This window comes from Corticium candelabrum, chromosome 20 (assembly GCF_963422355.1).
Source record: "Corticium candelabrum chromosome 20, ooCorCand1.1, whole genome shotgun sequence".
Lineage (NCBI taxonomy): Eukaryota > Metazoa > Porifera > Homoscleromorpha > Homosclerophorida > Plakinidae > Corticium > Corticium candelabrum.
Window position 1 is genome coordinate 985,816 of NC_085104.1, and position 12,500 is coordinate 998,315.

The following is a 12,500-nucleotide window of genomic DNA, read 5'->3' on the forward strand; positions in this document are numbered from 1 at the left end:
CCGTACTGTTTAAATGTCCTGTACCTGTACTGCCCTGCCCACGAAATGGAGGCAAACAATGCGCTGCATCCCCAAGAAGAAATGTATGGCCAACATTCATTCGTTCAGCCTGCAGCAAATAACACACACCATCCATCACAACAACAAACATTCTCTGTAGCTGTGTGTGTGTGTGTGTGTGTGTGTGTGTGTGTGTGTGTGTGTGTGTGTGTGTGTGTGTGTGTGTGTGTGTGTGTGTGTGTGTGTGTGTGTCTTCTTACGGATCGTAAATGGAACTTGTAAATGATTCGTCTATGGAAGACAAGATCAGACACATCAACACCTATCGAGCCCAGTAACTCCTCAACTCTGTCCACCTGGGTCAAGGATTGTGGATCATCATTGCTACACAAACAAGTTTATACAAACAAGTCTACACGAACACACACACACACACACACACACACACACACACACACACACACACACACACACACACACACACACTATGAAAATGGCAAACGGCAAATGGGTAAGGACAGGTCATAATGTATCCCGTATCACATCGTAGTTTGAGAGTCAATTCTTGTATGTTGGAAAAGAAAGTCAGGTACATGTGATGCAGAATCAGAATGTCACACCCAAGTACAGTAGGAATCTGACTAACCTAACCTCATAATGTCACACCCTTGCATACCAAAGTGGTACTAGGCATGGCTATTGTTATGTTATTGTATATACTATTATATCTTTATTCAATTATCAACCATCTCTACTTGAGTAGTCATGCTGTGCACTACAGGAAATGTAGTGCAATTAGCAGAACACCTGCTGAAAGTATCATTTCATTAGCAGAACAGATGGCAACAGAAACAGAAACTTGAAACAACATACCCTATCTGCCCCTAATAATGCCAATTCCGAAATAACGCCCATGTGCAACAAGTCAGAATGCTCAGCCCGAAAAACGCCCATGCCCAACTATACGCCCATCCCCAAGTATAAGCCCAGGATGTGCATGTGCAGACAAAACAAAATGGGTCCACAGAACATTGTCTCCGTCTGTGTGCGTTTGATGAGCTGGTGTCTGTTGAGTGAGAGTGCTTGCCGCTAGACTCATGTCTTCCATGCTCTTGACTGGCTTCAGGCTGACCACGTGTGTATAGTGTTTATTTTCTGCGTGTATGTTGATACCCTATGAATACCAGTACCTTTGACCTTGCAAATGGATAATTGCAAGCATTTGTGGTATTTCTGTTTTCAAGTATTTAGATGATGACTGGCCAGACGACAGCATTTTGTGACAGCATTTTGTGACAGTGTATACACGCCTAGGACCAAAATAACGCCCATGCTCCAGTATACACCCAGAAAAAAGTCTTTCTTTTCTATATGCCCAAAGCGTTATTACCGCGAATACGTAGCTATTGAGTACCTACCTCACAAGGTAAACAAAGAAAGTATGTAACAGTGTAGTCAATGTACTTGCTATGTATAGTAGCTAATGTACAAGGTCAACACCAACTAAAATAACAAACAATCATGTCATGTGTACTTTTTTAGTAGTTGCATGGGACCTTCGCAATGCAAAGGTCAACACAAATAGCACTGTCAACACAAATAGCACTGTCAACACAAATAGCACTGTCAACAGAAACACGGAAGTAGAAACAGCACAGCCTTTCCACATGAACTTGCACCAGTAGACTAGACAAGCATGAACTGTCTGGGTATTTAATTAACTAATTAAATGCTTTGCCTTGCAAAATTTATGGTTGCATTACTGCTACTCAAGTCGCAATTTGTGTAGCAATACTGCTAAGCAAACTAGAAAAAGTAAATTATGCCCTGAAGAAGCTGCAATTCGTTATGGTTACACCCCAGCCAGTTGGCTGGGTTTCTGTGACCTAAGTAGGAGCTATGGGCCGTGTTAAGCAATCTCATGGAGCCTGGCCGGGTACTCGCAGGAACACCGACTGCGACGCCAACTGTGGTGTGGGCACCCGAAGTCCCACCTGGACAGCAGTGGCTGATGGACTTTGTCGCAGTTGAAGGCCTTTGCCACCCCAGTCAATGACCAGGTACTCACTTATACTCCTGAGTCAAGAGAGGCAATTGCGTGTAAGTTTCTTGCCCAAGGAAATTATGCTATAGCTCGCCATCACTGTGACTTGAACTTGCAACCATGCAAGGTCCCAGATGTAATCACTCCATAAAGGACTCTTAACCAACTGAGCCATTGCACCACACACACACACACACACACACACACACACACACACACACACACACACACACACACACACATACACGCACGCAGACACACACACACACACACACGTACACGCACGCAGACACACACACGCACGCACACACACACACACACACACACACACACACACACACACACACACACACACACACACACACACACACACACCTGCCTACTTATTGTCTTCTAACTATGTGAGAGTAGGCAGTCTTACTCGTTCAGAAGAAATTCAAAACGATGGCAGCTTTCTGGCAAAGGAATATGGATATAGGGATTCCTGCCTGCGATGACATACGTGCACTTTGACAATTTTCGATGTAACTCCTCATTCTTGGAAGAAACATCCAACACAAGCCAACTCTCAGCTACAGAAGACACACATCATAAGACATGCAAACAAGTAAGAGATAAACAAACTGTCGAACAGAAGAGACAGATACTGACGCAGACAGACAGACAGATACACAGATACAGACAAACAGACTGACAGACAGACAGACAAATGGACAAGCAGACAGACAGACAAATGGACAGGCAGACACACACACACACACACACACACACACAAACAAACAGACACACACACACACACACACACACACACAAACAAACAAACAGACACACAGACAGACACAAAGACAAACAGACAGACACATAAACAAACAAACAGACCAGAGACGGACAGACAGACAAAGGCAGACACATAGACAAACAAACAGACCAGAAACGGACAGACAGACAGAGACAGACAAACAGACAGACAAACAGATAAACAAACACACACACACAAAGACACACACACAAACAGACAGAAAGACAGACAAACAGACAGACAGACACACAGGCAGACAAACAGACAGACACACAAACAGACAAACAGACAGACAGACACACAGGCAGACAAACAGACAGACACACAAACAGACAGACACAAAGACAAACACAGAAACAGACACACACATAAACACACAAACAGCAAACTCAGTACATCAAAAACCCGCCAAACAAACCACATAGACACCCCAAACTTACGATTAGCCGAGCCCTTGTATTTCAACTTCAACAGTTTCCTCACAGAGCTCCTTCCCCCATCACACGCCAACAGATACTTACACGTATACACCTCCTCGTTCATTCCACCAATAAACTTTGTCTTCACATGTACAATGCCATTCGACCCCTCGGCAACGCCCACCACGTGGTACCCCAGCCACACAAGAACACTCGGATATTTTTCAAGATTATCACGCAACGTCGACTCGACAGTTGGTTGATAGAAGAACCCTATTTTACTGTAGCCAAACTCAAGGCTATAAGACACGAGAATAAATGTTAACTGTGTGTAGAATGTTATGAGTTTGTAATGTATGGAATTTTGTTAATTGCTTAGAAGATATCACATGACTGAAACTGGTGTGTGTGTGTGTGTGTGTGTGTGTGTGTGTGTGTGTGTCCCCGTGAAAATTGCTACAAAATGGAGCACCAAAAGCACCGACTATGCTATATGAGTAAGACAATTCAGCAGTAACTGAAATGCCACTAACAAAAATGTCACAAACATGCCATACAGCAACAGCTGTGACAAACAAACAAACAAACACTGAATCGACAAGTACAAGCCGCACAATATTGAAAGTTCCTAAACCATGAAGAGCAAGCAGCTGCTGACATGTCAAACACGCCAAACACAAAACTAGACAAACAACCAAACACACTACAAACCAACAAATTGGACAAACAAACATACATACAAACACTGAATCGACAGCAGCAGCTGTGACAACAAACAAACAAACAACCATACAAACAAACAAACAAACAACCATACAAACAAACAAACAACCATACAAACATACAAACAAACACTACCAACCAACAAATTGGACAAACAAACAAACAAACATACAAACAAACAAACATTCAAACAAACATACAAACAAACATTCAAACAAACATACAAACAAACATACAAACATACAAACAAACACACACACACTACCAAGCAACAAATTGAACAAACAAACAAAAATACAAACAAACACTGAATGGACAGCAGCAGCTGCAATAGCAAACAAACAAACATGAATGGACAAGTACAAGCCACACAACATCAATAGTTCCAAAATACTGAAGTGTGAGCCGCCGCCCACCCATCAACTGTCCACCTGTCAAACACCCAAACCCAACTAGACAAACAACCAAACACACAACCGACCCACAAATCGTTCCAACACCCACAAATCGTTCCAACACCCGCTAACATCTCGTCGGCCGTCATTCATATGTCATTCATATGTCATTCGTATGTCTTCCGACCCACAAGATCGTTTTCTCCCACATCTCTACATATACCGAGCACACCTTTTCGGCACTTTTTCTCGCCACTCGTTGATTGGACGATGACGATCAACCGCAAAGGTAACACCCCATCGTATCAACCAAAGTCTCTCACCAACAATTTGTTATCGACCTTCCCATCTCGCCACACATATACAAATAAGGTTTCCCACTGACACAAAAATGTTCGTTTTCTCATCGATTTCGAATCATGATTGAGTTGTAATCGACCACGAATTGCAGCTGCATACTACTGCATACTACTCGATGCTCACAGTGCAGCAAACACAACAAACCGACATCCACAAACAACACACACACACACACACACACACACACACACACACACACACACAATGACATCTATCAACATGTCAGACAATACAGAGAGACAAACTCACGCGGGCCTTGGAACGTCCATAATCGTCCATCCTCGACCTTCAGGCCCGCTCAAGATCTGGTACTCAGCCTTGCCGACGTGCTTGTCGAGCCAGTCGTCGAGATCGATCTAGAACAAGCGCACCAACTCGCTCACAACACGCCCCACCCGCTCACATTCACTCATCAACAAACCATTCCAAAAATACGCGTCGTCTCCGAGTCGATCGCCACCGCTCTGCATTGAAACGCTCGCTAGCATGTGTGTCAACACTAGAGAACGTTCGGATGGAGCAAACCTCGGTCCCTTGTAGATTTCCTGCTCTTTTTCCAAAACGAGCGTTCGCACGCCATAGCTGCCCATCAGATTCGCCGCCACGGCGCCGACAGGTCCTAAACCGACGATGATCACGTCGTAGTGGTTGTTGCGGCGCTCCGAGCTCGTCTCCATCTTCGTTTGGGAGAACGCCAATTGATGGGCAGCGCGCGTTAGCTCTCTAACCGACGGCATGCATGTGCCATCGCATCCGGTTGTTAGAGACTATGGCGTCACGACACCTAAAAATAACAGATAAACTATGTACGTCATCTTGTGTGGTTTGTGTTTGCGCGGAGCTGCTTCAAGAAAAGAAAAACACGCAATACGTACATTTTCAATAATTTCCACTGTTATTGGACTGAAATAAAAATATTCACAATCAGTAGCGATTACACGTGCGCAGAATGGTTAGTCTCGCGTAGCCAGACCCTTTTCACCGCGCCATACGCCGGACGCGGCGAAAAGAATCTTGCTACGCGAGACTAGCATACCGGCAACGGTATTATCAAAGCCGGAAATACGGTCAAATGGCATTACAAAACAAACCGTGTTTGTTTGTTTTATTTCAATGTTACCATATTAGTGCGCATGCGTATTCATGGACGTAGCCAGGTAGCAAATTGCAATTTTAAAAACGCAACTTTCTAGCCCCCAACTTTGACAGAAATTTATCGTGGCAAGCCTCAGGAATTCAAGAAAATCCTACTTAGCTGCCCAACAGTACCAAACTCCTCAATGTTTCATATTAATTTTATCATTTCAAAAAAAGCTCCAAAATTGTAGTAAAGCTGCGCACTCGGTGCCAAACACTTCAGTCTAGACAAAACGCGTACAACGCAACAACGTATCCAATATAAACAATACGCTAGACGCGAGTATCCAACGCGCGCTAAACGTCTCCCAGGGACTTCCCTTGACGTCATTGCGGTATCCGGTGTGGGCGTGGCTTCCCACTCAGGATTCCAAAACGCAAAACCCCCGAATTCTACTACGTCAAGCCAACCTCGACCCTCAAAAACATCCAAAATCGACGCCTCAAACACAAACCAAGCCGTTCGACCCGACTGCTACAGTCTGGACGTTGAGAAAAGAACAGATTGTGAGCACCTCTCGATCTCGATCGTGATGACAGCTGTGCACGCGTGGCGACCGTGAACTGCGACAGACACGTGGACAGGAACAATGGTCAACCAATCAGCGACCGCAGCCTCAATATCAAATTACCGCCAGATACCCAGGGGGCGTAGCGGACGGACATCTCAACAAAGCAGTTGATGGACCGAGAGTTTGACGCTGCAACAATGTCGATCGGGTTCATAGGCGCCGGGAAGATGGCACAAGCGCTTACAAGAGGATTTCTCGCGTCGCGTAAGAACGCATTGCCACACAGACGTGCACGCCTAGTGATGAGGTCGGAAACGTGTACGTTGATGTAGGAATCACGTCGAAAGAGCAGATAATAGCGAGTGCTCCGACTCTACAGTCGATTTCGGACATCAAGGTGTGCATATGTCTATTGCTACATTTTGCTACATTTGTTGCTAGTTGTAGCCGGTTGCGTTGTCGGGCGTGCAGTCGACGGCGTGCATTCGCTTCGATTTCTGTGCACGCGCGCGTGCATTGTGTGTATACAATCTGTTATCCCGAACTGCTACATTGTCATCGCCTGCGCACGTGACGTGTTGTACTGCGTGTGTGTAGCAGTGGCATCTGCATACTGTGATACAATGTCGCAAGCGCGACTGAGTTACCTTGTGTTTAGAAGTATGGCATCCACGTAACGTGCAACAACCAGGAGACGGTGCAGGACAGTAAGGTGGTTGTGGTGGCCGTCAAACCGAACGTCGTGCCTTCTGTGTTGAGAGAAGTCTCTCCTGTCGTCACCAGGGATCACTTGTTTGTGTCCATAGCGGCTGGAGTAAGGATCAAGTCAATAGAAGAGGTCAGACGTGAATGTAGGCGGTGGGAAGCGATTTGGGCGAGAAATACAATCCAGTTAAATCCGGTTTTGGAGGCTGGGTTACGGACCTCGCGCTAATGGTGCCTCGGAGTTTAGATGGCATTGGTGGATTTAATTAATTAGTTGGGTAGAGATGTTGATAGAGATTGTAGACAGTGTGTAGAGTTGTAGAAAATTATTTAAATAGATTTCTGAGTTGTATGAAGGTGGGACGGAGATGCGGTCACTGAGACACGATGGACTTGCGTGGCTAGATGTCATACTGTTGGAAGAATTTATAGCTACTACATACTAAGATATTGATTATCATATTACATGTTGTGACTATTGTATTGGAGGGATGCATCTCACAATACATTAGATTATTGTATTGGAGGGATTCATCTCACAATACACTAGACTATTGTATTGGAGGGATGCATCACACAAAAAAATTAGACTTGTAGACGTATGAGAATTATATAATAATTTGTGATTGATTTAGGAATTACCGCCTCAAACGAGAGTAGTCCGAGTAATGCCCAACACACCTTGCTTAGTACAACAAGCCGTCTCTGTCCTCAGCACAGGATCGAGTGCAAAAAATGGTGATGCAGAGTTTGTCAAACGGCTAATGTCAGCCGTCGGTCATGTGGAAGAATCCGATGAGAATATTCTTGATGCAGTAACAGGACTGAGTGGGTGTGGTCCGGGGTATATGTTTATGGCATTAGATGCCATGGCAGATGGAGGTGTTCGATGTGGACTGCCGAGAGACAAAGCAGTGCAGCTGGCTGCACATACGATGATGGTAAGACAATGTAGTGTGTGTGTGTGTGTGTGTGTGTGTGTGTGTGTGTGTGTGTGTGTGTGTGTGCGTGCGTGCGTGTGTGGGTTCGTGTGTGTGTGTGTGTGTGTGTGTGTGTCCATTCAAAACTGACTGCATTGCAACAGGGAGCTGCAAAGATGGTCTTAGACAGCGGAAAGCATCCTGCACAATTGAAAGACGACGTCTGCTCTCCTTCCGGTGCAACAATACACGCCATCTCGAGACTCGAGAAACTCGGCTTTAGAGGAGCTATCATCGACGCTGTCATGACAGCATTTGAAAGGACACACGAATTAGGACAATCAAAGTAGAGAGTAAATAGTTTATTGTTTGTATGATGACATAGATGTGATCATACGACGTTCTCTAAGTGATCTAGCGACATGTAAGCTACTAAACTAGACAACACAAATATTTTTGATGAAAGTTGTTATTACCATGATTATGTCTGTCAATATTGTGTGTCCATAGTGTCTGACATCTACATCACATACGTACATATCAACAAATTTTTTTAGAAAGTCAACATTTAGCTATCCACCTTCGTTTGTTCAACCTATTGAGCATGCGCAGATGTAGGAATGACAAGGTTTTATTGCAGTGTGTGCGCATGCGCACGTGCATTCTAATAGGCATTATAATCACGTGACTTATTGAGCATGCGCAGATGTATGAATGATTTTACTATGCATGTTTATTACACGCGTGTGCGCATGCGTACGTGCATTCTAATTATACATTATAAAATTAATTAATTAAATAAACAAAATCTAGCCAATGATGTCATAGTCACAAATCCAATCCACCAATTCAATCATTGCATCGAACTACAGTACAGTAGTATATAGTAAGCTCAAATCAACACAACGAGTGCTTCAAGTTACAGCGCTGCAATTCATCAACACAACACTTGCCATGCTACACATCAAACGCAAGCGAGTAATACCGTTTATTCTAAAACGTTGACCGTCATTTCAACCGGCAATTTCAGACGGCTCGGTCACCATCGTCTTGCCATTCCATTTGCTTCTGAACTGCTCAGGAAGAGCAACCTCCGCCTATGGGAGAGACACGAAACAATCAACTAACTGTATTGGTGTGTTAGCCAACAAGGCCATATATGCATGTACACAGAGATGCAAGCAGAGAGACTGACAGGGTTGCCACCACTGACTTACAAAGTCTCCGTCTCCTTGTGGCACCATTATGTTCATCTCGGACGACTTTGCTGAGACGATGACGGCGTTCACGCTGTCTTTGCTCAAGTAGACTTGGCAGCCGTCAGTTTTGTCGATGCTGACAAGCGACAGCTTGCCCATCACCTAATAGAAATGTTAGACATCACATAGGGTATGACACATCACTCAATACATACATATGCTATGTGCCTGTACTGTACAATGCATACTAATACAGTGAATATGAGCCTGTGGACATAACGTTTTCAATAAGAAGAATCAATATAGACACACAAGAAGATAAACAGACAGACAGACAGACAGACAGACAGACAGACAGACAAATAGACAGACAGACAGACAGACAGACAGACAGACAGACAGACAGACAGACAGACAGACAGACAGACAGACAGACCCATGGAGCTCTGAAATCGTCAGCAGTGCAGCACACACAGATGGAGCTGCAGCACTAAAGAGAGAAGAGAAGAAGCTGACCAAATATTACAAACAACTCCTTCCTGGGGGAGAATCGTTCACCATTGTCCCTTTAGTCCTGGAGCATTTTGGAAGATGGGGCAAGGAATCAGAATGTTATCTACAACAATTGTCCCTCAGATCTACAGACGACTTGGGAAGACTGAACAGGGCGGAGTTTTTGCTGCAGTGGAGACAACGCATTTCAGTTCAGTTGCAAAAATGCAATGCGAAAGTTATCTATCGCAAGGTAGAGGGTGTGCTGAGAAGTGGCAAATAAGAAGTGTTATCTGTAATAATAGAGAAGAAACGTGGACCAATACGGTCCATATATCATATATGTTTTTTCAAGTGTAGTTTATGCAGAGAACAAAACTTTCAAATATTTTACTTTAGACGTGGCTGTACTAGCTCCTCTAGCCTGTAATAGTTTCAATGTTTGAAATTATACTACCATTGACAGACAGACAGACAGACAAATAGACAGACAGACAGACAGACAGGCAGACAGACAGACAGACAGACAGGCAGACAGATACTAACAGACAGACAGATACTAACAGACAGACAGCCCACACCATGTCACTATGTTATGCCTTGATTACTCAGTGGCAACTGTATATCTGACTGACCTGTGCCTGAATGCTCTGGCTGTTTCCGATGTCCAGCCCAGCAATACACTCATCAACAACAACAGCTGTCTTTTTGCAGTTATCTACATTACAACAATGCAGAAAAATATTAACCAAGAAACAACAAGCACTGTCTGTCTGTCTGTCTGTCTGTCTGTCTGTCTGTCTGCTTGCTTGCTTGCCTGCCTGTGTGTCTGTCTGTCTGCCTGCTTGCTTGCCTGTCTGTCTGTCTGTCTGTCTGTCTGTCTGCCTGTCTATCTGTCTTTGCAGTCTGTCTGTCTGTCCATCTGTCTGTCCATCTGTCTGTCTGTACAGCAGGCAAACCATTCATTTGTACGACTTGAAAGTCAGTCAGTTGATCAACTGGTCAGTCAGTCAATTAATCCATCAGTCATTCTGTCACTCAACTGGCTGATCAATCCATCAGTCAGTCTCCTTACCGACGGTCACATTGTTGATTTTCCCTTTGACCTGCACAGTTGAATTAACGCACTTGTACATGTACACAGACTGCTTCATGTTTGTATCAGAAATCACAATTTCTTTGTTCCCAACTTGATGTTCCTTAAATAAAGCAACAAATTTCTTAATAAAAATAATTAATTAATGTATTTACTAAAATTAATATCAATAAATTAAGTTACGTTAAACATATGAGATCATATTGGGTTCACGCACCACAATCCATTTCTTGCCCTGTAATTTCAAGACTGGCTGGGCTTGTACTTGTGCTGCTGGCTTCTTGTCAGTGCTTGCTGTTGTTACTGTTGGTTTATCAGCTGCTTTGACGACAGAGCTGCCTCGTAGTGCAGGATTCTTGTGCGTCATCTGGTCTTTCGTCACTTTCTTCAGACCTGAAATGTGATGGTAGTAAAGAGAATAATATTACACACACACGTGCACATGCACACACACACACACACACACAAACAGACAGACAAACTACCAACCAATACATTCTGCACTTCCTGTTATGTGTTCTAAATCATCTGCCTTACCTGATGTGATCGCTGAGCCTTTGTTTAACTCTGCAAAGAGACCACTCTTATCCACTTTGTCTGTACTCTCAGCAGGTGCATCCGATGGAGGCACAACAGCAGGAGGAGGAGGAGGTGGAGGACCAGCAACACCAGCAGACGTGGGAGCATCACCACCCTTAATTAACATAACGATTTGCTCTCAATGCATTGAAACACTGGAAGGATGACGCATCTCTTAATACACTAGACTATTGTATTGGAGGGATGCATCTCACAATACACTAGACTATTGTATTGGAGGGATGCATCTCACAATACACCAGACTATTGTATTGGAGGGATGGTACAGTGACCAATATAACGTTTTGCAGTCAGCCGGCAAATGTCAGATCACAATCAAAATTTGATCGGCCGTATAAGAGTTTTGATCGGCCATGCATAAATTAAATGTACTTTGTACCTAGATCTCTTATGCACCAAATGAATATTTCAGAAAAGCCAAGAAACTTAAAGTCTTAGATTCACAGACTAAAGCGTGCCCTACGCTAGAATCCCAATCATAAATGGTAGCAAAAATTACTGAAACAGTACTGTACACATGTCATGTTCATAAATTCTATATTAGACTGACCTATTTTGAAAGAAGCTATTGAAGAACAAGCAATGCTGAACTCTCACATATTAATTAAAATTAGTCATGGTTTTGCAAGGACCATGATAGTATGGAGGACGCAACAGCTTCAGCTTGCTCTTCCAACTGCTCACATACATTCTGGCAAAGTTTGACGTGATCCTTTTCACATCCAGTTAGTGTCACAGACGCAGCATGAAAGAAACAGTTGCCATCACCCTCCACCGCCACTGGTTGATGAGTAGATGAAGCATCACTAGGATAGAGCTGAGCAGCAACTGGATCACATACTAAGCTCATTCTGATGCAGCCGGATGTTTTAGTTAGCGACCGTCACTCTAACAAGTGTTTGCGCCTGTGTAGGCCATATATCTCTGCAATGGCTGCTGATATCTATTACCCTAGTTGCATGACGTAAGCAATGGTCGAATATTGGGACCTTTGAACATTGTTAGTTTCAGAATAGAAGGTCAAGAAGCTAAAAAATGCACGCTCTACTTGGGGCATACTTACGTGTAAGAAGATCTGTTAGAGTTCCAAAGGCGGTTA

At 43.9% G+C, this 12,500-nt stretch overlaps 3 protein-coding genes across 3 annotated transcripts in view; 1 reads left to right on the plus strand and 2 right to left on the minus strand.

Annotated features, from left to right (window-relative positions):
* Window positions 1-7,176, minus strand: part of LOC134195991 (3-(3-hydroxy-phenyl)propionate/3-hydroxycinnamic acid hydroxylase-like) — a 10,862-nt gene extending 3,686 nt beyond the window's left edge. Inside the window, exons 1-8 of the mRNA XM_062665072.1 lie at window positions 7,037-7,176; window positions 5,266-5,524; window positions 5,162-5,204; window positions 4,990-5,096; window positions 3,284-3,561; window positions 2,466-2,616; window positions 261-384; window positions 25-109 (exon numbers count right to left, since the gene is read on the minus strand). Coding sequence (XP_062521056.1) covers window positions 25-109; window positions 261-384; window positions 2,466-2,616; window positions 3,284-3,561; window positions 4,990-5,096; window positions 5,162-5,204; window positions 5,266-5,477 — 1,000 coding nt within the window. The 5' untranslated portion in view covers window positions 5,478-5,524; window positions 7,037-7,176. The remainder of the gene's footprint in view (window positions 1-24; window positions 110-260; window positions 385-2,465; window positions 2,617-3,283; window positions 3,562-4,989; window positions 5,097-5,161; window positions 5,205-5,265; window positions 5,525-7,036) is intronic.
* Window positions 6,529-8,553, plus strand: LOC134195992 (pyrroline-5-carboxylate reductase 2-like). Its single transcript, XM_062665073.1, has 5 exons — window positions 6,529-6,653; window positions 6,722-6,786; window positions 7,048-7,227; window positions 7,730-8,035; window positions 8,179-8,553. Exons 1-5 carry the CDS (start codon window positions 6,560-6,562, stop codon window positions 8,362-8,364), a joined length of 831 nt encoding a protein of 276 aa, XP_062521057.1. The 5' UTR covers window positions 6,529-6,559; the 3' UTR covers window positions 8,365-8,553.
* A 296-nt stretch (window positions 8,554-8,849) lies between these two features.
* Window positions 8,850-12,500, minus strand: part of LOC134195538 (adenylyl cyclase-associated protein 1-like) — an 8,623-nt gene continuing 4,972 nt past the window's right edge. Inside the window, exons 9-14 of the mRNA XM_062664574.1 lie at window positions 11,339-11,495; window positions 11,019-11,194; window positions 10,781-10,904; window positions 10,341-10,423; window positions 9,232-9,375; window positions 8,850-9,111 (exon numbers count right to left, since the gene is read on the minus strand). Coding sequence (XP_062520558.1) covers window positions 9,028-9,111; window positions 9,232-9,375; window positions 10,341-10,423; window positions 10,781-10,904; window positions 11,019-11,194; window positions 11,339-11,495 — 768 coding nt within the window. The 3' untranslated portion in view covers window positions 8,850-9,027. The remainder of the gene's footprint in view (window positions 9,112-9,231; window positions 9,376-10,340; window positions 10,424-10,780; window positions 10,905-11,018; window positions 11,195-11,338; window positions 11,496-12,500) is intronic.